The sequence below is a fragment of the Vollenhovia emeryi genome, unplaced genomic scaffold (genome assembly GCF_000949405.1).
Source record: "Vollenhovia emeryi isolate VEMERY1.0 unplaced genomic scaffold, V.emery_V1.0 DF939139.1, whole genome shotgun sequence".
Lineage (NCBI taxonomy): Eukaryota > Metazoa > Arthropoda > Insecta > Hymenoptera > Formicidae > Vollenhovia > Vollenhovia emeryi.
This window is the reverse complement of record NW_011967227.1, coordinates 125,166-152,595: the sequence shown is the minus strand read 5'-3', so window position 1 is coordinate 152,595 and position 27,430 is coordinate 125,166. Positions and strand designations below refer to the sequence as shown.

The 27,430-nt window shown below is 39.6% G+C and overlaps 2 protein-coding genes across 5 annotated transcripts in view; one reads left to right on the top strand and one right to left on the bottom strand.

Annotated features, from left to right (window-relative positions):
* Positions 1-1,973: 1,973 nt before the first annotated feature.
* On the bottom strand, positions 1,974-3,591 carry LOC105567238 (acyl-CoA-binding protein homolog). Its single transcript, XM_012021940.1, has 3 exons — positions 3,493-3,591; positions 2,477-2,591; positions 1,974-2,234 (listed from the first exon to the last, which is right to left on the bottom strand). Exons 1-3 carry the CDS (start codon positions 3,505-3,507, stop codon positions 2,101-2,103), a joined length of 264 nt encoding a protein of 87 aa, XP_011877330.1. The 5' UTR covers positions 3,508-3,591; the 3' UTR covers positions 1,974-2,100.
* Positions 3,592-11,217: 7,626 nt separating this feature from the next.
* LOC105567237 overlaps positions 11,218-27,430 on the top strand; it is a 24,518-nt gene continuing 8,305 nt past the window's right edge. For 2 of the 4 annotated variants that reach the window (XM_012021936.1, XM_012021939.1), the window contains exons 1-6: positions 11,218-11,642; positions 13,630-13,964; positions 15,709-16,846; positions 17,524-17,861; positions 18,495-19,021; positions 20,453-20,595. In XM_012021936.1, coding sequence (XP_011877326.1) covers positions 13,737-13,964; positions 15,709-16,846; positions 17,524-17,861; positions 18,495-19,021; positions 20,453-20,595 — 2,374 coding nt within the window. In that variant the 5' untranslated portion in view covers positions 11,218-11,642; positions 13,630-13,736. Of the gene's footprint in view, positions 11,643-11,664; positions 11,762-13,622; positions 13,965-15,708; positions 16,847-17,523; positions 17,862-18,494; positions 19,022-20,452; positions 20,596-27,430 lie in introns of those variants that run through there. The other 2 variants (XM_012021937.1, XM_012021938.1) reach the window with 2 other exon arrangements.

The window sequence follows — 27,430 nt, the reverse complement described above, 5'->3', positions numbered from 1 at the left end:
TCGATTGTCGTTTTTCCTCAGAACTTAAATAATTTAGCGAAAAGCGTAAATTAGGAATATTTCTCAACGATGTTTTTCCAGATACACGTTTACTGCACACTCTATATAATTCTCTTTAATTTTTTCTACTTACAAATATTTCCCCATAGTAATATCGCGAGAAAGGAACCATAATAAAAATCAAGATTTTATCTTACATTTTTTAATAATTTTACATGTTTTACGCAAATTTGGTATTAAATATATAAATTGGACTGCGACTCAGCGTGTTAACTAGAAATTGTACAGTATAATCGAAACGCTATGTAATTTGCGAGAAGTTGCATTTGCCATTCGGTTGTGAACATAGAACTTATAGATTTACATTTTAAAAGGTTAAAGAAAATGAAGTTAAAGTTAAATATCTAATTGAGTGAAGAAGAATGAAAGAAATTATCATTCTTCTAATGAGATACAACGATAACTAATCTTCTTTTTAAAAAGGTATGTAAGACGTTTAATTATTAACGCTGTTATGCTGATTTTCTCGCTTGGCTTTGTACTGCGAGTAGCTGTCGGTGCAAAAATCATGTAATATGTATTTTGACAAAGTGTCAATGTCAGATTACGTTTTCTTCGCATAAAAAAAATCTTAATGCGTGAAGAAGATCGTGAATAAATATAAATTAAAACCAAATAGCGCGAGCAATGCTATTTCCAATTAAGTATTTAATACCAATTTATAATATTAATAAAGCAAATAAATCGATAATTTTTGCCCATAATAAATGAAGATTTGCAATTTAGTAATATACATTTGCATACACCAACTATTGAGGTAAAATCTCAAAGTAATTGGAATTTAAGTAACAATGATTTTTGTGTCGAAACATTTTCTCGATTGAACAATTAATCGTTAATTTAATCAATACCATTAAGTCCGCAGAATGATACGCAAAACGTAGTAACAATCACGAAGCAAAGTAATGTAAAATATTAAGTACAGAATTTTCAATTTCGTACTCGCGGGACAACGAACTTTCAACGTTTTTTTGTTGTTTTTCTGTCGGCGCTGTATCGTACGACGTTACGCGGGCCAACGTTTACCTGAAGGTCGCCGTGCTATTATTCGCTCGCCGAACGTCGTGCCGGCAAGCAGTGGCGAGAGTCGCTCCGTGCGTGTTATTACTTTTGCGTTATCGGTTTCCAAGACTCGATCGCGACGACTGTAGGGATAAAACGCTATCGATTTTTACATCTTTATCAGTGACGAGTAACGTTCCTCGATTAGTTATTAAGTTTCTACAACTTGCAACGAGAAACGAATTCCATGTTGAGGCGACGGCTCTTTATCAACGTGTACATAGATATTTCACGAGACTAACTCAATTACATTATGAATGTAAAAGGCCTTCACACATAAAATTCCGTAAGGACGTAAAACGTAAGCGTAAGAAAATCAACAGGTTGGATTTGCTACTGCTTGCGTCATTGCCTTACGTTCTCGACTGTGATTGGTCGATTTTCTTATGCTTACGTTTTACGTCCTTACGGAATTTTATGTGTGAAGGCCTAAACCGTGGTACTTTGTCGCGGTTACATCTCATTTACGCACCGTTTACTCATTTACACTCATTTCGCGGTGTCTCACATCGCGTACGGGAGTGTCCGAAATTTCGCGCGATCGATGATTTGCGCGAGTGAGTGTGTGTGAGTGCAACAAGGAAATCTACGAGGAGGAGGAGGCCATGGCAAGGAGGCATCGGGCAACAGCGAAGAAATCGGTAAGGTGAGTGTCTTACATTTTCTTGTTATTTGCTACTTGTGCAAAATAATTTATTTATTATTTTATTTATTGAAATGATTCGAACGAGGATTCGAATAAGTGTGAGAGACAAAACCATACGTACAAAATTTTGTGAGTTCTGCTTCTGTTTGATCATCGTGGATCGTGTCGTAGTATCGGAATGAGTTCTAACATTCACGCAACAAAATCGCAGTGAAAATCGCAAAGCGTTTAATTTACCAATAAGTAACAGATGCTACCTAAATACATTACGTTTAATTCATATAGCAGGAACGTAACTACCGACACAATGATAGATATAATAATAAAGTTATTTAGTTATATTTTGCGATCAGTTGGTCAGCATAATCGACGTAGGATTTCTTTGCGTCTTCTTGCGAGGTGCCCTTCTTCTTGTTCCATGCTTCCCACTTAGCTTTTCCTTTTAAATCCAGCATGCCGGGTCTGGCTAAAATGTTACACAATATACATTCATAATATTGCACATAATATAATAAACATTATTTTATATAATTACGATATTATTTATTTTACAATCTAGAACATCGGCAAAGTAACCGAATAGATGAATAATTATTTTTCTATGATTTACGCTAAAATAAATATAATTTAGCAAGTGTGTATGAAATATTATAAACGACATGAAATATTACTATTATATTAATTTTCATTGTGTCAGTAAGAACTTACACGTGTTATTGTCGCCAACTGTAGCTTGTTTGAATAAAGCATAAAGCTCCAAAAGCTCCTCGTCAGTAGGACGCTTCGTGAGCGCCTTCACAGCTTCGGCAGCCGCTTCAAATTGCTATAAGCAAAATGCAATTTCGTCATTTCCAAACAATACTTTATTAGTTATTCAATTAATACTATAAGCCTGAGAAAATTAATATTAGAGAAGTGTTCGTCAGTAGTATTGTTGTTAGTCACTACGTATTTCAGCAACGTATTATGTATATCAGCTTATGAATATGGATTACGGTCAGAAATGGCCACGAAAATGGCCTTTGCGTGGATGACTCTGCATTAAGCCCCTTAAAAAAGCGGTCTCCGTTATTCAAGTAGCAAGCAACGACAAATAATATCAACTTCCCTTGTAGAAATGTTAACGAAATAATTACCAGAAAATTACAGTACATCAGTAATTTCTAATAATTCAATTACTGAACTTTAGTAATTGTTGAGTGCTTTTTTTCCAGCTGTTACATTTCTATAAGGGTCGCTACCTAGATACTAGTTAAATTCAAAATCCATTGAAATTGTTCACGTCGCTAAGAAAATAAAATAATACAACAGTAATTCGCAACTTTTTAGTCGTATAATTTTTAAGATCGCGATAACGACCTTAAAACTCGCCGACTTCTGAACTTTCGTCGGCCAAATGCACCGAGATTAAATGATACTCTGCTGTTTGTCCCGAATTTCTCCTCGGAGAAATGCGCACGATAATGTCGCATACAGTCGCAACTTGGAATTCAATGAAATTAGAATACTGTGTCGTAAGTCAATTTTCGCGATTCATTTCGGTTTGATTCTCGAATCTGTCGATACTTTCCTGATACAATCCATTGCTCCAAAGTCCGAAAAAATAAGTATATACGTAAAAAAATATCTATATGCAAAACACAGAGAATACACTCTTTTGCACACAATTAATAACGTACTCTTTCCGCATCGCGATCAGAAATAAAAGAAAGTATATGGTGTACCTGATTGAGGGACATCCTTAGAGCTAGTCGCACGACTACACTGTAGATATTATAAGTACTTTGTGACCGCCGCTCGAATGATTGCACAAGTTAAAAACGCTAATCCCCACCTCACGAAACTTATCGCGATGCGTGAGCCAGGGTCGGACAACACGACCCTGTTTCTTCTTTCCGGGGTATTGAAAGCTCGTTACAGATTATTGCGAATATAAGCGCTTCGTGAATGTACTCATGTTTTGTGCAATACTTTCGCAATACGTACACAATGCGATAAATTAAAGGGCAGGCAAAACTGATCAATACAACATTACACATTCATTTGTAAATCATGAAAAAATAAAATAGAAACATACGAGGTAAAAGAATTTTAAGCCTGTATTTATAGACGCTCAGCTGAAAAAAAATTCAACTGAGAAACTAATCTTGAGATGTAAAACAGTTCAATAAATAAATCTAAAAATGTGATGTTCACGACATCACATTTTTAAGCACGATTGAAGTCTACGAGAAACCTAAATGAAATGTATCTTGAAATACTTGTCTGAATCATCTTTTTCACAATTCAATAATCAAAGCTTGAGAAAAGATTTTATATAAACTGTTCCCTAAGAAAGAAACAAAGAATGAGTTAAACTAATTGTAAAGTTACAGATAAGGAATGTTGGAGAAACTGGGTCTAGGCAACGCAAATGACATAAAATGTACCTTTTTTATTTACTGAATATTATTTGTTGAAAAATATTTAGAGCACAATCGACATAAAGAAATAAAAAACATTTACATCTCGTGTTAAAAAATCACATTTTATGTAATTTACGCTGCGTCCCTCGGTATTTAAATTCTGAATTTCTCCCAATGCAAACAATATGTGCCGCGCGTTTTGTAACTTCTCTTGACATGACTAGACGACATACTTAATAAAAAATATAGTGCGCTATTTTTAACGTTACTAGAGTTATCTTGATAATGAATCAAGAGCAAAATGTGTAAACAGTATTCATATAATACTAAATAAAAAATTACTTCGTGTTGCATAAGACATCCTGCATATATGTTAATAATTTTTTTTATTTTAAATTAGCTGAATCTTTCTGCTGAATCCGACAAAACAAGCATGGAAATGAAAAATTACACCTGATAAATATATTTTGTAAAGTTCTCAACAAGTTGTAAATTAGTTGCAAATCCACTATAATATAATATTATTATGCAATTGTAACTGTTAGAAAATAATATATTATTATAACATATATTATACATTATTTTATAATGTAATACTGTTATTCTGATTTTGTTTGGAAAAATAGAGCATAAAAATTTTGACAATATATTTTTAATGCAACCAAAGAAAAATGCAAGTTGCTAAATTAATCTTAATAGTATGATTATAATTCAATTAAATTTCCAATTCAAAAATTAGTTTTCCAGGAGAAACGCTCGTTGTCAATCGCATTTACAACTTTAATGTTAAATAATCAATTTTCCAATACTTTTAATACTTTCATTGGAAAATAATCGCTTTTAATTTGAAAGAATATGCAAGTAAAGATACGATTTCATAAATTAGTGGCACTACATTTCTGTGTATAAAGCGGTATACTGGTTTTAAGATTGACCGTAGGAAACCCCGTTATAGACGAGCACTCGTCTATGAAGCCTTTCCGCGACCTCGCAAATGGTGTATACGCGAATACAAACATTTTGAAAACACAATAACATTCGAACACATTCTATATATGTATATCCTATATATTCATATATATAGAGAATAGAGAAATTATAAGAAATATATAAATTAAAAGGAATTAATGAAAATGTTTATCTTGCAAATTCATGAACTCTTATTCTATGAGATTAAAAATTGGTAGGACAAGTTCTTGGGTCTTTCTCTATTTTATTCTTTTTCCTTTTTCTGTTTATTTAAATAAAATTCTGATAGAATTAGATAATTTAAACTTAAAAATAATATAATCTTCTAAATTTCCCCGAGTAATTTCTGATTTCATACATCAATTAATATCACAGATCAAATTTCCGTCGATTAATTCCTTTTAATCAATCTGTATTTTTTTTTGTATAAAGATACACTACAAGCAATACCTGATCGACCGACATTGGGATGTGAATCCGCTTCGTGTGCGAGCTAACTGTCTACTGACTGAAGCTAGTAATCACGATTCCACGCTTTCCGATCGCCGCATTTATTACTGTAGCATCAGAGGTGGGGGTGTGCACGAATTTCGATCTTGAACTGATTGTGAATTACCGTGGTTTATTACAAACGATTGCATACGTACATATAAATCTAATCATGGTTCAAAGTTCATAAATTGATTACAATCAAGCGATACGTGTATTTGAAAAACAATGACAATGAAAATGACAACTCGAGAAGGCAGTGCGCAATATGCAAATAATTGCAAAAGATTTTATTTGCAGAAATAAGCGTATATGTGTATAACACGCAAACGTAACATTAGCAATATTAATGAAAAACCTGAAGATACATTTATGCTAGAACAGAAATTGCAATTCAACAAATGTGTGATTGCACGTATCTTCCGGCAAATAAATTATTGTTTCTCACATTGTTTCTGCGATTTGGTTGTCTAATTGAAACAGAAACGTAAGGGCAACTACAATTAATTCAAAAAAATTCATAAAATTCATAAGGCTCTGACGTGAAATCACAATTCGAAGGAATGAAAGAAATAAGAGCCAACACAGGATGTTAGTGTATAAATAATTTTTTTGGCTTTTCCTCGTACTTCGTTGCGAATGATGCGAATGTATATTTCTAACGTCGATCTTTGGTCTCCGTTGATCATATTTAAACATTTTATAAAGACCTACATTTGGTACTTTCTCGATTATAACTTATGTATTATTTTATTAACTGACGGCGTTCGCTAAATTCAACACTTATTATATGTATATCTATCATTGAGAAGGATCACTTTGTGTGATCGAAACGTCAGACGTAATTATTTATATTTCGATTTATTAAATTTTATAAATTTCACACATAACGTCTTGTGTTGACTCCTATTGCCTATTTCTTTATTCGTTTTTTATTTTATTATTGGAATCTGATTATTTTTCTTCAATGATTTTAAAACAAAAGTATAATATTTCCCCGTCAGCAAATATTAAAATGAAGGGTGAATAATTCGACACCACTGGCAACAGGAAAACCTCCTTTATTAGCACAACGTTTCGGCCATGGCTTTTGGCCCTTATCAAAGCCCTTATCAATCTTGATAAGGGCCAAAACGTTGTGCTAATAAAGGAGGTTTTTCTGTTGCCAGTGGTGTTGAATAATTTTAATTTTTTAATTTATCGCGAAAACTTACACTTAATAAAATATAATTAGCTCATTCCTTCAATGCGCTAGCAAATTAGCCATAGGTATTCATCGGTATTCATAGTCAGATCTTACATTCAAGACCATTTTGAATTTATCTAAAGATGCGGTACGGAACATTTCATTGGCTACGGAGTATCTAAAGATGATCTTGAATATAAGATCTGACTATGAATACCGGCTATAGTATGATACGAAGCGAGCAAAATAATTGTAATTTAAGAACCTACATATACGGGCGAAATAATGATTGCGCATAAGTTCGAGGTTACAGATTAACATTTAACAATGTCAAAAATAAAAGAAAACCGCAAATACGTGTTTCACGTTGTATCTTGCGTAAACAATACGCCGTTGCGAGAACACCACTACGAACAGATTGTATTTAACTTCGAGATTTGTTCGAAAAGCAAACTCGCGCGAGAGATATTCGCGTAACACAATACTGATGGGCTGCGTAAAAGTGGCACGCAATGTTATTCACTGTCCGTTTTGTTCCCTTTTTCCTCTCGTTAACGGATGAATCGATTGAACGTATCATATTTTATCATGCTCTACTTTGCAAGAGGAGCCGTCTTTAAAGACACAATTCCGCTGGTCCTTGCGCGCGGTGTTCAGGGAAGAGGCGAACGGGGCCAATGTGCCACATCAGCATCCCGTAAGTACTCACCTGCGCAGGAATGTCGGGATTCCTGACTACCTCTGACGCACGATTTATCACGTCCGCATATTCACTCACACACGCAAACGTAAACGTCTGTATATGTACAAAGTGAGTCATTTTAATTCGCCACCCCTAATAACTTATTTGGTTTTAATTTGAGAACAAAGTGTTTCAGACAAAAACAGTTGCTTGCAGGTCACGTGAGGATCACCTTAGATTTTTTTAATGGAACCCCCTATTGTTTATTATACTGTCTTATTCTACTAATTAATAAGAGCAACTTTGAACAACTTTTGTCTGAAACATGTTTTAATTTATCCAATACTCTTTGAAATATTCAAGAGAAAATTGACAAATTTTTCAACATTTAGCTTATGATATCTCGATAACTGCTTGTTGGAGAGAAAAGTAGTACAGCACACTTTTTTACTTTATTTGGTCTCAGGAGTATGCTGTTGCAATAGTGCTCTAATTATTGAAAATTATTGTGCATGCAAATTTTGTGTGTGGTAAAATACACAAAAATGTTCAATAATTGGAAGACTATTGCAACAACATATTCCTCCTATCCTGTATTACTTTTTTCTCCGACAAACAGTTATCGAGATATAAGCTAAATATTGAAAAAGTTATCAATCTTGGTGGTAAATAAAAATGACACTCTGTATATATATATTTATACTTATTATATTTTTATATTTTTATATCTATATACTCTTTTTCAATACATCATTTTTGCTTATTAAAAATAACTGCATTGCAAATTATATTACAATATTGTTTTGAGACGCATAAAACAAATACATTAAGTGATTTCTTAAGAGATCGTACTTGTTCGAAGCGCAAAAACGTTGAGTGATTTACATACTTAACAAACGAATAATCAGGCACTAATAAAAAGTGTGTATATATAATCTTTTTCAATTAATCAATTTTACTTATTACAAATAACTACACTGCAAATGTATTGCAATATTTTTTTATAAGACGTATAAAACAAGTACATTAAGTGATTTCTTAAGAAATCGTACGTGTGCAAAGCGCAAAAACGTTGAGTGATCTACATACTTTACAAATATAATTAGACACCAATAAAAAGCATCGTAAAAGGCATTTTCACTTGTAATAATTTTTTAGTGACGAGCATTTAATATAAAATGATGTTAACACAAATAGTTCTTCAAGACAACAGCAATATAGCAATTGCAGCAATATTTTTTATCTGCCGCGACATATCAAATAAATGCTATGTGTCTGAAGTTATCTTTTAACGTATTTCAACTCACACTGCAACTGTTAACGAGTCATAATTAATTTAAACAAATGACTAGTGTAAAACTTTATGCCATTTGTTGCAAGATGTTGCAAAGACGTGACATACAACGGGCGTATAATGCACAAAAGAATTGTCGCGTTGCGTACATGGGAGTCAGCAGAAAGTTTGATTATGAAAACGCTCGGGCACAAGAACGAAACGGAGAAATCCTCGAAGGAGGAATGCGGAATCACTGCCGAACGATATTGGACACGCTACACGCAATTTTCTTGCCTCTCGTCAGCCGCGCATCCTTCGCTGCAGCGCGATGCATTGAGCTGTAAAACCGACGTACTGCAAATGTTTAATAGAAAGTAAAATTGTATTAGCGGGGAATACGTCCGAGAGAGAAATCTTAACAAATATCTGGCGCTTTTGTACAATAATACCGCGGTTAGAGTAAAAGTATAATTATAAATAATTTAAAGTGTTTCTTCTTGCGCGTACATCTTGAAATCCGCAAGTGACTTTCACTCCAGCTGTACAATCTTAACAAATTTGAAATCAATTTTAGAAACGGGACTGATGCTCGCTCTAAAACGATTTATACTAGGATTTGGGATAGAATTCTATTAATAATTTTCTGCACCGTGTAATACGAAACAAAGAATCCTACATTTGGAAGAAGAGCCGTATGTAAAATTAACATAAAAATACACGCGTGTACATGTACGCGTCAAAGTGTATGGCATGCTAATAGAATTCCATGTTGAAATCACACGTGAATGATGGATCGTGGTAAAAGTAGACTTAATATGAAAGAACCGCAATTATTAAAAAATAATAAGCATAACTATTTTATCATAAGGAAGAATATAGTTGCATTTCCTGAAATATCACTTTGTCCAGCTATTCAAAAAACTGTGCGCGCTATATGCTATGGTGTATGTACAATTAGTAGAGGAAAGTCCTCTATTATGAGATAGGCTTTTAACATGAAACAGCAGGTTTTCAACATCAAAGTTTAATCACAAATCTTCATTCACAATTACACGGTCTAGCCATGAATTTTCCGCTAAACGGATTTTACTCCAGGAGCAATAAATTCCCGATAAAACCAATGGATGATGGCTCAATTAATTCAGCAAAAACCCTGCTATCTCATATTACAAGCTTATCTCAGAATAGGGCACCTTCCCCTGCATGCAATCGTTTAAATGGTATTTTATAACAAATTGCATTTACAAATTATACGAGCGTAACGTCAAATTTTTAACACACGTTTCAACAAACTCTCAATTCTCGTAACATCGGCAGTTTTAGATCAATACCGATAGAAGTGTGTTAAGTGGGGAGCAGACTAATATACATAGTATTCAGATAAAATTTGGTTTATCTTATCGAGCAAAGTGCAACGATTGATCTTTTTCCTCAACATTATTACCGTTAATCTCGTCCAACGCACATACATTAATGTGTAAATTTTGCGAACGATGCCATACGCGTGCAAAGAATGTTGTGCGAAAAACTATCGACAATCAGCAACCGCAAGTGCAACTTTCACGAGCACTCTCGCAATCTGACGTGCAAATATTTTGCGGAAAATACGCACACACGTATACAGGAAGTATTGATCGAAAAACTCATTCAAGTTCCGGAACAGCGGCCATACTTGTTTTGCAACATTTTGCACACGAATGTAATCGGGTCGTGCTTTGAATTTATTTTACTAATAACGTTGAAACAAGAGAATCAATTAATTATAAAAAAGATAATATTGACTATAATTTTAATACATTCATGCGTATTTTATGATGTTACCAGACAACACAAGCGCGCCATTTGCGCTCTGTAAAAATTGGCATGGTGTGACAGCTGCAAATAACACGACTGAAGCGTGTCGTGTCGCATAAGCGAGACACCCAATTAGCATCTCGGAAAAGCAACGAACAATACTTTCGACTATCGACTTAATAACACGGCGCCTTTTTTTATATAGGAGGACAAAAACGAATAAGATAAGTAATGTATTTAATTGAGCGATCGCCGCAGACTTCTGCAGTTTCATAATATCTCCATCGTTATACTATTAATTGTGATTTAACACGTTTAACGAGAAAAGGCATAGAAATGTCGGCGAGAAATAACGGAAAGCGTCGCGATTTAATTTTCCGAATAATTTATCATCTCTTTTCTTGAAGGCCGCAGATAAAGAAACTCCATGAATCCATATACGATCCGTTGAACGGAGGCACGCGAGAGCCCGCGGATCCAGCGATCCATGGATCGCTGATCCACGCGCTACGGTACTGGCGCGCGGCGAATCTCGCCGAGCGGTTGCCGACGATCCCCGAGTCCGGGATCGCGAGGCTCGCGCCCGCGCGCGAGAGAGTGCTCCGAAAATCCGGCGCGAGCGCGGCCGCGTGATTTGTCGGCGCGCACACGCGCGGCCGCTCGATCATCGGCCGATCGATCGTCAAGCGTGGATCCGGGAGCAGCGTCGCGCGATCAGTGCGCGTCGCGCCGCGTGATCGTACGTTTCGCGCCGTCGCGCCGCGTCGCGCTCGTCGGGCGAGTGCACGTGCGACGCGCTCAGTGAAGTGCGGGCTTTGCGCGAGATACGAATTCCACGCTCATAACGGATCCGCGCCTCTCCGAGGAGGTCGCGAGGCGTTCGCGCTAGGCCTCGACGCGAGATCGAACGGAACGTGCACCACGGCCGCGGCTTTTTCGCAAAGCGACGAGTTTCGCGCGACGTTACGCGACTGGCGAGTTAACGAGGAACGGGGCATGGCAAAATAATCTGCCGTCGCACAGCTGGTTTTCCGCGACGCGCCGTCGCCGAACTCGCGATTACATCGATATACGTGAGTTTGAAGCCACAAAGAATAACTTTTAACTTGGATTAAATTGTTGGACTACCGCGCGACAACTGTGCCTTTGTTATTTACACGTGTACAATTGTTGTTGTTAATATTGCTGAGAGGTAAACAGTTTGATAGCTGTCGTGAAATTAAAGAAATATAATAACTGTCGTTTGCTCGCTGGAATCTTATTGCACCGTCATAGTTGCTGAACGGCATCAATTAACCCACTTAATCGAGATAAAAGCGGAATCGCTTTCATAACTGAATAAGCTAGAATAATAATCTGTTTAACAACTGAGTGAAGTAGAGTAACGTTATGAAGTCTGTAAAATCGCTTAGCAAAAACAATTAGTCCGTCGTTTCTCAGAGAAATTAAATCTGAACTGAACTAATTAACGCGAGCTACGTTTAGTCTCTGAATTGATTTAGGTCGACGGAAATAGGCGACTTTTCCCCTGATAGCACGGAGGAATCCATTCTACATTCCACGAATAACAATTCCTGTAATAATAGATAATTGCTGATTAGATCACGACAGAAAAACAAAGACCGAATAGCTCGCGATAGCGGATGACGACTCTTGTTTCCCGGCAATTAAAATGGAAGCTGCGATAAGCTTATTCGCCATCCTGATTCGCAATTTCGAATCTTAAAAAAAAATAAGTACACGGACAGAATTTTTCTTAACATTTACCCTGAAAATCCTGCAATCGTGGGACAGCGTGGCATTTCGGAGAATTTTATCAGAGTCCTTTGAAATTTTACCACACTGAGAAAAAATGTCCGATTAAATATAATCGGATAATCCAATTACATAATAACAAACGGATATATCCGATGAAAAATATGATCGGTTTTTCGATCAAATTTCATCGGTAACTGCATTTTATCGGACAAATTTCATCGGATGTGTCTATAATTTAATCGGGAAACGTGATCGGGAACAGGGAACTTTCCTCTATACGTTTTAGTAATAGAATGTATGGCAAAATTTAAAAAAAACTCTCATAAAGGTCTTCAAAATGCCATATGTTGTCCCACGTGATTTTCAAGGTAAATTTGAAGAGAAAATTCTCTCCGTGTAATCGCATCAATTGTACGAGATCTTGCAGATACTCAATACATGCCGTTAGATTCAGAGACGTCAAAAATCGAATTATGTAACAGTAGAAATAAGCGTTGCATCCGTTGCATAATAAACGATCACTGCCAATGGCAACATCGGCAGTAATGTGCACGCGCGATACCCGTGATAAGGGCTCACGCATGAATGCGGCTTATCAGCGTTTTCGCGGAAAACGTTTGGACGTGCGGTTCTTTAACATCCTCTTCGTGCCAGATTGCGATTTGCGACGATGATTCTTCTTCCTTTCGGTTTGCGTGATTACTATTGTGCCGCAATCTGGAGACACGTAATAATGCGCATGAGAAACGCGAACCCATCAATAACTGTTGCGAACAGAGCAGCATGAGGTATACTTGGAGTTAGATTTAACTGACGTCAAAAATATAAAAGGTATATAAACTGAGGGGAAAACGTTGCAGAAAATAGAATTAGAATATGGAAATTTTCTCTGGGCTTTCTGAATATTTAGATAACGAAGAATATCTGTGTGAAATGTGATTCTCTCCAAAGGTCTGTGTCCACGATGCTAGAATTTGGTCCAAGTTCTCGTTCCGCTACTCCGTAAAAGCTGCGAGTCGATTGGCCACACATTTCTCGAAACTGGAAACTTGGACCAAGTTCTAGCATCGTGGACACAGGACACAGGCCTTAAAAAAGGGTTATAGAAAATAGTGCGGTGTAAATCTGTAAATGACCTTTAAAAATTTCCGTAAAAATTTGGATATTGTAGGAAGGAATAGTATAAAATAGATTTCTATTCAAATCTCTAATCTATTATACATGGCACAATAAGGAAAATAAACTGTAGATAAAAACATACGTAAAAGTACTGCAATCGGGAATCTTCTTGCAAGATTTCAGGTTGAAGATGAAAAGAATGTATAAGTATAAGAACATTGAAGAGCAACGAGATATTCAAACGAAACTAGAGTGAGCCGCAACTGACCAGGCCTTAAAAAAGGGGCGAGATGATCCCTTCACCCACTGCCAATCGGAGTTTCCTGCACGGAAGCGGCAAGGCTGCCCTAATCTCCAACAAAGTCGTTTACGCCACTCTCGACAGCTTAGCCCTGAAACGAACGCGATTGCCTCTGCAGTTGCTTCCTGTGGAGTGCGACAATGTCGTTGGTAAACTGGACAAGAAGGAAAAAAGACTCATCAACGGAAAAACGTCGAATAAACGACCGTCTTACAAGGTGCGTCGCCGTTCAAATAGATATTATGTATTAACGAATCTTCAAATGCACAGATTTTATTCCCAAAAAATTCGAGAACCCATAAATTCCAAAAACATTGGAAACTTTACGCGATAGATTAATCTCAATTTTCAGAAAAGCCACGAATTGAATTACAATATTACTAATGCAAAATTTTTAATACAAACAGAGGACGGTCCTCTATTATGCGATAGGTATCTAATATGAGATAGCAGGTTTTCAACACTCAAATTCAATCACAAATGTTTTTTCGCAACGATTGCGAATTTTCGCACGATTTTCGCACAATCTAACAATAAATTTTCCACTAAACAGACCTCGCTCCGAGAGCAATAAATTCATGGTGGAATCAACTGACGATGCCTATTAATTTAACAGAACTCCCGCTATCCCATATTAGGATCCTATCTTATAATAGAGGACTTTCCTCTGTACGTTTTATTGCAAACGAGAAAAGATTTTAGACAAAGAGGCTAAAACGATTTTATGAACGTCTTTAAATATCTAAGAAATTAAAGATATTAAATAATGAAAGGTAAGGTTGTAATTATTTATTACGGTTTATACAATTTAATAAGATTCAAATAGGAGATAGATTTTTTCAAATTCTTGAAAGAGAGTATGTCACGATCGTTCCTGCGCACAACCCGGATGTGTATTTAAAAATAAGAGTTTACGTGCGCTCTCTCTCTCTCTCTCTCTCTCTCTCTCTCTCTCTCTCTCTCTCTCTCTCTCTCTCTCTGCCTACGAGGGTAGAAACCGAATAAGAGTTTTCTCTTACGTACATGAGAATACGCACATGTGGATACACGAGCAAAAGGATGCTAATGGCCGGAGGAGTGGCTTGTTAGCTCTTACGACGTTAGCTTACCACGTCGGATAAGAATCGCGAAGACGGAGCACCTCGATCCTTCACCGTACGCAATTTCCGCGACACCGTTATGCGAAAAAGCGCGATCCCATCCGAAAACTTAACCGGCGACTAAAACGCGACATTTCCAAGACGACTTATCGAGCGACTTTTATTGCACGATACAGTTTTATAGCGGAGTAACTGCAATTTCCTTGTATCGCCAACATTCCACCGGTTTGATGAGAGCACGGAATGCGACCGACAGATAGAAATCGCGGCTTACGGCCGACGCACGTGCTGCTGCCCGTAAAATTGCAAAATTCCACTTTAAATCACGAATGTCACACCTTTCTCACAACGAAATAAAACATTTTCTTGCGTGGAAAATCCCTCCTCGGATGTTACCACGAATTCTATTGTTACAGAACTTTTCTGATTATGTACATATTTCAACACTTTCCTGCAAATAGATTTCCATAGGAAAAACCGTTTCTGGCTTTCATTATGATGAAAGTTGAATATTATTTTTACATGTTTATATTTCGTGATAAGGGAATGCACCATCGTTTCTAAATGAAAATTACATTTTTGTCAGGAAATAAATTGTATTAATTTATAATATTATACATATTTGTTACATCTTTGTAATTTCTAAATCTTTTAGGTATACAAGTGGCGTTCAATGTAATCGATGATTACAGTAGAAAAAATATTGACTGATTGAAACAATTAACATTTCATTTCAATTACATTTTAACTGTTACCGTGAAATCGAATTTTTCCGGACTTTTTAAAAACTTTCTCCCTTAGGACACTTGCAACGACCAATACAATTAGTCGTCCATTTAATTCCTCCCGTTTCGTCATCAGGTGAAATCCGGAGGTAGTCATCAATGGAAAAGTTACTCCAAGTGCCTGGTCTTCCCCTCCGCGAAGGCGGAGAACCAGTCGACGACTCGTGCCACCAGAATACTAGATATCGGAACCGAATGCAATATCGAGAATACTCCCAGAAAGGAAATTCAGGCACCAATAAATGCGACCGGTGTCGTAGAAAATACCGTAGAAAGTCCATTTTCTACTAGACTATCTGCGAAAGAAGAATCTCACGTTAAGGACTTTCGAAGCGGCAATAATAATGGTTCAGCGCATACGCAAACGGAGACGAATTCTCGCGATGACACCAGTCTCACCGAGGATCAATGCGAGAAGGAAAAGTGCTCGATCGAAAGAAGACACTCCAATGCATCCAGCGACTACGAAAGGATTAGCATAACAGATTACAAAGCGTCCACACACGATCTTGAAGTTCCAGACGAGGCAGTTGCCGAATCCATCGCACACATTTATAAGATAGAGAAAAATTCTCCGATTCCCCCGAAGATAGCCACGAAGTCGCTGTCCGCGAACGACCTGGCGACGAGAGAGGCCACGTACGAGTGCCCTTTCGTGGGATACTCGAGGCAGGACACGGAGTCGATTACGAGCGACGAGAGCGATGACGCGTCGTCGCGGCACAAGAAGAAGAAGAAGAGGAGATTCACCAGAAACGTGCTGCACTATGTACCGCGGCATCTAGTGAAGCAGCCGAAGAAGAAGAAGAAGCTGAAGAAGAAACTCGCGCCGAGCAGCTCGCTGAGTTCCCTGAGGTCCTTGCGAACGGAGGCCTTCCCGAGGACCACCGGACTCCCGGACTCGTGCGTCAAGACCAGGGGCCTGTCGAGGGACGAGCTGAGGAGCGTCGTCATCTCGTCGCCCACAAACTTCGTCCACGTGGCGTCCGCTACGAATCCCAGCCTGATACGAAACCCCGTCGGATTCGATCTGGAGCAGATCGTGATTACTCATCAGCAGATATGCGCCACGTTACCTCTGATCGTTAGAAAGGACGAGCGAGGCAAGAGTGGAAACATCGAGCAGCCCAAGGTCGCCATAAGAATGCCACCCGCGGACGACGTAACTGCCAGGCAATCCGGGCAAAACCAATCAGCCATCGAAAGTGTCGCGGGTACGTTCTCCTGACACATCGTCAGATTTCTTTGCCGAGTTCGATAATCGTAAAAGAATTTATGTAAATATCGTCTTGCTCAAGTGCGGCTTGATTTGCGCAATTGCGCCTTTGAATTTATATAACGTCAAGTCGGATAATTGAAGGCATTGAGCAAACGCGCACAATATAATAATTCCTCTTCTAATATCATGGAAGAAGAATTAATATTACGAGCCTGTTTAGTTACTTAATTATTAATATTATTTTTTAATTTTTATTTAAAGATTTGATTACTGCGTTTAAACAGATTTTAATTATATTTAATAGCAAGAGAATTTTACGAAAATTTTACTAACTACACGTTACATTTAAAATATATATACATGATGAAAACGAAATCATATTCAGCGCCTGAAAGGCCGTAGGAAGCGATTGCCTTATTTTCTCTTGCGCATTTTATTGAAATACAAAACAAGGTTACGCAGAAGGGAACAAGATTAAACAGTAGAAATATCTATCAAGCTTTTTCGTCGCTCTTACGTCTCCACTTCACTTCTGAAAATGTAGCTGTATTAAAAAATACCCTGTATAAGATACGAGTGCGGGCGCTATCTCTCTGTTCATACAAAGTAGCATTTCCTATGATATACAGCGATATCTACGAGATAAGATTCTGACAACGGATTCTCTTGCAGATAGGAGCGATCGGACGAATTACGCGGAGATACAGAGCGACTTCTCGAGGGATTCCCAGGCGGCGAAAGTTTTCGAGTCCGGCCAGATGGTGAAAATCGCGTCCGTGAACCAGGCTGATTCACCGGAAGAGACGTACGAGCCGGTCTGCGAGTCTACCCCCGCGGCGCCGCCACGGGCCAACTGCAGCTTTCTGTGGAGCAATCACGGGGCGAAGACAACCTGTCCAAATGACAAGCCGGACGCGACGGCTGCGTGCCGTGCTTCAAGGGAAAACGACGACGGCACCGACAGCGAGGAATACGACGACGTAGGGCCGTCGAACTTCGTTGCTCAAGAGGTACGGATTGTCGTAGGCAACGGAGATCGTCGCGAGCCTCGACAGAAACGAAATTAATATCGACGAATAACGCGAAGCAACGCGCGAACATTTCGAACTGACGAATTTCCCGCGCGACAACTTTGACGAGTTTCGCGCCGAGGAGGAGACCCAAAAGATGTTTCGTCTACGTGCGAAATTGCTGTCTGAAAAAAAAAAGATTGGACTCGATGAAACTTATCAGCTATGAAAATTAATTTGGGTGGATTATTGGAAAAAGAGGCTGCGGTTTAATTACAATTATTAGTACTGTGCGTTCTCGAGTGAAAAAATTAAGTTTGCACACGTCGACGCGCGAGCCGAACTTTCGCGCGATTGCTAAATCGCGTAGTGCATTAAATTGGCAGCCGTCGGCGAAGGTGAAACGGAATGTCGAATAATCGATTCGCATCGCGCGTTACCTGCAGGCTTGCAAATTAGTGGCGGAAATAGGGTATCACGAACGACGCGTAATTCGATTCACCGCTCAAATTTCGCTTTCGGGGCCGCGCTCGCACGCGCTATCGTTCTCGCCGTCACAGAATTCACGTTTAGTGCAACGTAAATCGTTGCTCGAATTACGAAGGAATGCATGATGGCGAATTTCTTCATCAGGAATCCGACTACGACGACGTGGGTCCGCCGACCTCTCGCCTCGAGGCCGAGGGGGCCGTCGCCGGGGCAGAGGACTGCGAGGAGATCTACGACGACGTGATGCCGCCCAGCTTCAAGCCGGAGAACCCGAGGGTCGTCGACGAGAGCGACTACCTGATCCCGGGGGCCAGCGACGAGACGTCGCGCGAGGAGCCGGGCGTGGAGCTGCGAGCGACGTCCAGGGCGGGGACGTCGCCGCCGCGTTTCGCACCGACGACGAGCGACGATCAGTATTTCCCGGCGGCGAACAATGAATATTCCAGCGTGGACTGCGAAAGTCATCTGAGCGAGGAGGAGCGGGACGAACTGGGTGTGTATGACGACGTCGGCCTGCCGCCCGGCGAGGAACGTGTCAATAGCCTCTACGCCGGCTCCGCACCCGGCTCCGTCTTAGGATTGACCTCGATGAACGGCAAGGAATCCGAGTGGGAGGACCTGGAAGAGGCCTCGTGTGCCTCGCGCTGCCCTTGTCGGACCAATGATCCGTGGTAAGCGTGGGAATGCGAGAATAATGGGAAAGCTCTTCGGGGGGTTCGTAAAGAGCGGGACAAAGTCGCGGACGGAATAGACTTTTGCTCAGTATTCTGGGGGTCAGTTCTGTATCGCACACTATAGCGAAAGTCTTTTTAAAGGGACGGTCAGAAAGAGACAGAGCTATTCACTTTTAGCATCTTCACTATAGTGTAAGATACAGAATTGACCCCCTGAACCCTCCTTTATCAATAAAAGCGCCTCTAAGAAGTCTTCTGATTGGCCGCGAGTCATTTTTAGTGGCGCTTTTATCGATAAAAGAAGATTCAGAATACGGGCCTTGGGTCTTTCGCGGAGGAAAGGGCCGAGGATACTACGGCGTTTCATCTCGAAAGCCATGCCGGGGACACCGCGGAGCGCGACGTTCGTGTTTATAGCGTGAGTATTGCATGCGGACGAGCGAGGTCTTTAAAAAAATAACAGGCTGTCCGGCTTTTCCTGTCTGAGCAACGCGGCAGGCAGGTATACCTGGTCGCGAAAGGAATTCGCGCTCGGCGTGGCACGCGCGCGCGATAAGACTCGCCTCGAAGGTGCGAGCATTTTTCTCCGCGGCTTCGTTAAGACGATAACGGGGCGGAATTGAAAACAGCGCGGCTAATTACCTTCACCTCGACCGGGGACGATTAATCATTATTAGAGCCGCGCGGCCCGTTAATGTACACTCGCGGCGAATCGTTCGCCGCAAGTGTTTCGAAAACACAATACGGGGAACGTCGTTGCGATAGAGCGGCGATAGCGCGATTAAAAACAACGTCATGTTAAATATCGTTATCGCCGCATTCCGCACGGGGATGAACAAGCGTTTAACATACGTCGCTGTCGTATACGCAGATAATTATAGCGCTGACAAAGACATGATAAGAGCTCGATACTATTAAGCGCCGTAAAGGCCTGTGTCCACGGCGCTGGAACTTGGTAATGGAACGTGTAGCCAATCAACTTGCGCCTTTTGCGGAATAGCTGCACGTTGATTGGCCACACATTTCTCGAGACTAGAACTTGGACCAAGTTCTAGCAGGACACAGGCCTTAAGGGTCTATCCAGGCAAACTTGCACAGGTGTATAAGCACATGCATGAAGAAATTCTTCTTCTTCTTCTTCCTCTTAAATTAGGGTTGAAGCCTATTCTTCCGATTAATTCGTCTCTTTGAGGGTCTTCCTGGGGGTCTTCTGGATGTTGGTTTCCCATCTCTTCCTCCATTCTGGATACGTGATCGTTCCATTCACGTCTTCTCTGTCATAAAGAAATTGATTTGGTCTATTTCCTTATGCGTGCATTTATGACCCAATCAGATTTTTTATGCACACGTTTACGCGCCATGCACGTTTATCTGGATAGACCCTCAAGATTCGATTGCAATAGAACGCACGTGGACCTGAAATTTCAGCGTTCGGGGAACCGAGGGGCAAGTCGCGGCGAGCAAGAAGAAGCTCGCTCAACGATGGTCGCGGAACGCCAGGAGGCAACGGTCCAGGCGATCTCGCAGGGGCATCAAAGCGACACGGATGACCCACGATACCGCCATCGACGGTGAGTACCGGCGAGGGAGATTTTACTGTCGGGTAAACGGCGCGTGCCGTAACGTAATGCCACTAAGAATACACTGTCTTCTCCTTGAACGCATCCCGCTACAACTGACGTTCCGCAAATTGCGTGTACGTATCGCAAGTGCGTGACTCGCGCGTGAGATTTTCGCGTGCGAGAGTTGTTCTCCCGCGGAGGGAAATGACGCGACGGCACTGTGCGCTTATTTAAAATTGCGCAGCGCGCGCGTGCATGAATTAAGGCCCGGCCGGCTGTTGCAAGGATGTCGCGTGACGCTCGCGGGAAAATGAGACGAGCGATTTTACTTTATCTCGTCTTGCATAACGCACCGAATTTCTGCTCGTGCGCCACACCCGGGAAAAAAAGGATTTATTTAACGGGAATAAAGACTCAGATTTATTTAAGCTAAATGAACGAAAATGAAATAAAATCGACAGACTCCAATGCTAAATCGAAGAAAGAACAAAGGAACAGGCAACAGAAGCAAACATGAGAAGTTACGTGTGAAAGGTATATAACTTAACACATCAAATGAAAATATCTATTCAGACGTCGCACATATTAATAAATTTAAATAAACGAGAAACGTTGAAATCATGTTTCTTTGAATCTACTAAATTTTTATTTACTTCTACTGAAACATTTGTTCGATTTGGAGGAATAGACATGAATTCCCTCGGAGATTCCAGTCTCGATTAAATAAAACTTTGGTTAAGGTATAGAAAAAGAAAGTTTAGCAAGGTCGAAATTCAAAGAAAATTTGCTTGATTTCAAAGAAACCTTTCTCGGAGTGCGCGCAGCATCGCATTCCACTTGCCTGCTGAGATTTCAGCTGAATTACGTTTATACTTTCGACGAGCTTGCTTATCTGTAGTGTCACTTGCAAGGCAACGTCTGCCAACGGTCTGATGGCAGACGGCAAAAATAGACGCGCCGTTATGACAGTGTTGTATAGCTATTGTCGACAGTGCCGACATTTATAAGCGTATTACACAGGCGCTCGCATCACGGAACTATCCCGGTGACTCTTCAGTGCCGGGTGTTGCGTTCTGCATTTCGACAATTCGTCGAATTACTTTCGACACCGCCCGATGACGAGGTCTTCCTCAACGACGCGTCAAACGCGTGACGGGACTTGTCCAGGCTCTTTGCCATTCGTAGCGTGTATTTGTGTCAGCGGAAAAATAGAAAACGAAAGACCGCGTCCGTAAAAATTCGCATTCGTGCAACACTTGAATAAAAGACGAACCGCTGTTATCGAGATCTCTTTATCGCGATAAACAAGAGGTACATTAATGACACGCTACCGAGAAACTGTTGCCACCGTTATCAAGATCTGATTATTAGAGATGAGTGAGAGGCCTATTAGCAAATTTAACGCTGCAATTAAAAGTTGAAACCGCGTCATTGAAAGTGTACGAAAAGTGTACCGACGAATTGATTCTATACATCCGGAAATAATCCCTGATCCGAAATTTCCCCCGATACTTTCCGACGTGCTGCTTTCGCGGGATAGTTGAAATTGGAATTCAACGTGTAAATCATCATCATCGATACAAGTTACTCTCTTGAAGTAGGACAATAGTCAAAAGCCTCTCCCGTTCAAAGTCCTATTATCGGTTACGTGCGAAAGGTAGTACATTCGCGCATTGATGTTACTGATCTGTTAACCAGAGTTCAGTCGACTCCCTATCTTTTTCCATCCTATTGTCTAAGAAGAGACAGAATCAATTAACCTTTGATTAACAGTTCAATAACAATCAATTAACCGACGTTTGTGAAACTGACCCTAATAGTCAATCAGTGGATTATCACTGAAAACCGTGAATAGTCACTAATTCAAAGTTATAAATCTATCACTGAAAATCTCAGTGGTATAGGGTAACAAATTCGGATCAGATACCAAATGCGGATCAATAATTTGATGAGTCGCTAATGAGCGACATAGAAACACGTCGATGCCTTTTATGACATCGACAATATAGCATAAAGTTGTATAAAAGAGTAAAATTTAAATGAATTACTTTAAAATGTCGCTTATTAGCGACTCATCAAATTTTTCATCCGCATCTGGTATCTGATCCGAACTTTGTCATCTTACCCTACTTACACCTGTGAATTAGTGAGTATCCACTGCTTTCGGTGATAATTCACTGAATGACTTTTAGAGAGCGAGAATATGTGCGTTGAAATCATGTTTCTTTGAATCCACAAAATTGTGATTTACTTCTACTAAAACATTCGCTAAAAGAAATAGATCTCTTATCAAGAAATAGATATGAATTCTTTTAGAGATTCCAGTCTTAATGAAATAATATTTTGGTTAAGGTACAAAAATCATTTCTTTGAAATTAAAAGTCTAGCAAGGTCAAATTCGAAGAAAATTTGCTTCATCTCGAAGAAACGTTCTTCTGGGCGTAAGAAAGTTCGGACGATGATTTTCCAATATCGCAAGTTGATCGGCGAGCGTTCGCCGCGTGTTCGGGATTTCCAAGCCAGGCGGTACCAACCCGGGAATTGATATGCCAGAAACGACTCTGCTCCGAAACGAGTATTGCGACGGTGCGCCGAGAATTATAGTACATATAACGAGATAAGGTGTACGTATCTCAACAGTGTCACGGCCGTAGACCAGGCTCTACGACTTTGTGCAACGAGGCAAGTGAGCGAGAGGCGCGGTAATCCGTAATCGTGTTCGTTCGCGAAGGACGGTGGGCGGTGTAATTGACTCGACGTGTACGCCGCCCGGTGCCGCCTTTAATGTAATTGAAACACAAGGCCGCGCGAGGTCGAGGTACCACGACAAAGCACCTATTCTACATTAATTCCGAGTTCCGCTGCACATCGCCGCGTGATCGGAATACGCATGCACGACGATTGCGCACGAGGAAAGCGAGCCAAGCCGCATGAACCACCGTAAATCACCCAACAATATCGAGCTGCGTTCGTTCTGCCGAGTAAACTGGAAGATATTGGAGGAAAATTCTATCCATCGCAAAGTCAGGATCGCTAGAACAATTGCGTGGGTCATTTGCAGGGTTGGGAGGTAGCTCGTTACTTGTAACGAAGTTACAATAACTTATTAGGTGTATTTACTGTGAAAAAAATTGTTAAAGATAAGCATAGTTTTTGGGCCGTTAAAGTGGAATGACCCCTTAAATAGAAAGTTGCGACCTTTCTGTGAATGAGCTCCAGATGAATTTACTTTTCATAGATCTTTGAACGAACGCATCCGCGTGAAAAATGATTAAATTAACCACTGCGATTAAGTATCCGCGAATTAAGGTACGATTAAGGTACGATTGTTGTCGTATCTTGCTTATTCGCCTGACCTAGCGCCATCGGGCTTCCACTTATTCCCACGGTTCAAGAAATTCCTTGCTGGGAAGAGATTTTCGTCGGATAAAGAAATGAAGGAGGCAGTTGAGGGATATTTTGCGTCTCTTGACAAATCGGAATGGGATTATGACGTTGGAGCATAGGTCGCTCAAGTTGATATAGAGGGAGATTATAAAAATATATAAACTGTCCTTCTATCTCATTTCGAGGACTTTTTAAATGGCCCTCGTACATATGGATAATACTTTGGCGGTAGAAGTAAATACAATAATCTATAGAAATAAGTTATTTCTTTAATTCTTATATCAGTAAACCCAACAAAAGTTTCCGGATCCAATGCTATTACACTTGAATGTATCATAAAATAGGGTCGATATAGCGCCAATCATATTTATTATAGAGAGAAGGGTATTTTAATCTTAAACGAAAAATTCTAAAATCTAGAATAAAATGATTGTTTCGTCTTTTGTCTAATATCGTGGTGCCAACTTCGTGCGTTGTAAAATGGAGGGAGAATTTATTCTAAACGCAAGAATATATAAAGTTACTCTTGTCTAAATATAGCAAGTCAATCTTTTTTAATTCGATGGAGGAAAATAAGAATTATTGATTTTATTTTGATACTGTCTTATTTTTATATTAAATGAGGTTGTGAGAAATATAAATGCGCCAAGAATATTTTTGTCTCAGTAACAGAAATCCATTCTGAGGATGTACTTCCGTAAGTGATTAACATTTTTTTAAATTTCTACATTCAACACCACATCTCTATTCTATAAAAATAGCTGAGAAAAATAGCTACAAAGTTAAATGGTAGACAATAAAAAATTAAATGAGATCGACATTGATTCTGCTGTATTCTATTACTCGTTTATATTTTTCTACTTTTTCTATCTTTATTTGCTTTAATAATCGTCAATTATCGAGATGGGCACTTTTGTTAACGGTAAGATGTTGAGAGAATTTTGTTTATTTCGCATTTTACATTTGAAAGAACTAGAAGGGAGTGCGACAACTTGTGCGGTAATATCTGGTTTCAAAGTTCCATGATTCAAGTTTACACGATAGTTGCTTATCGCAGTTTCTCTCACTTTTCTTATCTCCTGCATTTTCTCTCTTTCATAGAACTATTTTCAGAATCTTTAAAACATAACTTTAATTATTTTAAACTAATAATATTAAACTATTATATTAATAATATTAAAGTTTAATAATATTAAACAATTAAAAACTGATCTTGTTATCATAATAGGTATTTATAGGCCACCTGCCTATTGCATTGTGTCGAAAACAATACATATATAACTCATACAGATAACTTGACAAGAATTGCTCAGAGGATAATTATTACGTAAAAATGCATGGAATACCAAATGAATTTTCACCGCTCCGAACTTCTTCTAACTCACGCCTCGCGCTAATTACGTTAATTAATTCGCGAACGCCGTTTTCATGCTAATACGATCGGTCATCCGGAAAGCGTCGGTATCCTAATAATAGCGCGTTGTGTAACTTATCAGATAAGAATTGCGACTTAATTGAATCCAGCTCTAAGATAAAATGACGAGCGGATTTTATGAATAAAAACACCGCGTCGAAGGCGTCAATTGAATTTCGCGGTGGATGACGGCACGGCTCGCACGACGCATTGTACCGCGATATCAGTAAGGATGATCGCACAGTCGCTCGCGTGGTGTTCAGGTAAAAGCTACTTGTTCGTCACACGTGTTTCTGCGACGACCAACGGACGTAATCACGTAACGAGCGCGCACATGCGTGCGTAATTATCCTTCTTTTTTTCTTCTCCTCCTCGCAACATGCGACCGCCATATGGGCCGATAGATGAGGATGTCGTAAGCTGTCCGTTAGTTAATGCGAAATGCGTCTTACGCGCGAGAGAACGAACGCGCGAGGTGCGCGAAGCGAGAAACGGTAATTTACACGCGCTGGTCGGAGGATTCGCTTCGAACCGCTCGTGCGCGTAAGATTGAAGCGAATTAGAAACCGGTTTATTAATTCGAGACGGCGAATAAGCGCGATGGAAGCGACGACAGTTAATATAATAAATTCCACGAATATCGCTCCCGCTCGCGCCGCCTGAGGAAGAAGAAATTGAAGAACGGTCTCGAGTGTCCCGTTTTGTGGAAGAACGATTTCGTTTCGCCACGGTCATCGCCTCGAAATATGTATTAACGATCGGCTCGATCGTAAGCTCGCTGCTCGCTGCCACGCTCGATGCGCACGATAATGAAAATCTCCCTTCCCGATACCGCATTGTTCGCACGTCAACTGCATTTTGGGGGGGGGAGGGGAAAGGGAATCACTTGGTGAATACTTGTCCGACGATCGGCTCAGTTTTATTTGACACCGTGAAACGCTGGTGAGACAAACAGCATTTTTAAGGACACACTCGGTGAGCTTTCGTAAACTCAAACTTCTATGAAAAATAAAATTGCATTGTTCCTCACGGAAACGCTCGATAAGGTTTCTCACGAAACGCAGCGCTTGACAGTGTAAACTTATTTCGCCAAGAGCAGGTGCCAGTTTAAAGAGGTCTTCACACGATTAAAGCGCAGACACTCTGTCGGTATCGCATATGAATATTGATACTATTATCAGCGTTAGGCTAAGGCGACCAAATGCGGATCAACAATTTAATGAGTCGTTAATAAGCGACATTTTTAAGTAATTCATCTGCTCTTTTATATATTTACAACTTTATGCTATATTGTCGATATCGTGAAAGGCATCGACGTGTTTTATGTCGCTTATTAGCGACTCGTCAAATTGCTAATCCACATTTGGTATCTGATCCGAATTTGGTCACCTTATTCCACCCCTTTATCCAGATAATTGTTGGAAAAATTAATTGTCAATATTACGGATTCTTTGATTCCTTCAAAAATATCTGAAAAAATAGTAGCTCTTCTACCATAAGCGAAATTAAAGATCTTCAAGTGTGTATGCCTAAGAAAAAACATCTATAAAGACTTTCTCATCCATGATAATTTTGACGCAAAACTGATGATTGATCTGCAAAGATAATAGTTTCCGAGGATTACTTGACCATGTCTGGCAAATTTTTAGGTTTACCATGGTGTGTGGTCCTTCTCAAGTGATCGAACAAAGAAATTGCAAGCAATTTCGACCACAAACCATGGTCGAAACGTTGTGAGTTTAAACATAAAAATTTGCCAGACATGGTCAAGTAATCTTCTGAAGTTTTAATTACTTCTGGCGACTTATAAGATTTCCTCCAGTCATAATAGTTTCCATTTGCAAAACGTATTTACGGTGTAAAATACGTGAAATGAAAATACAAATTCTTTTGAATTGTTAAAAAATATACTTATATTACTCTTTCAGTTTCATATTTTGATTTCTATCGTTCACAGAGTAATATGTCAAGTTGTATACCAATTCATACAGCTATCGATTTTTTGTATCCGTAAAGGCCTGTGTCCACGATGCTAGAACTTGG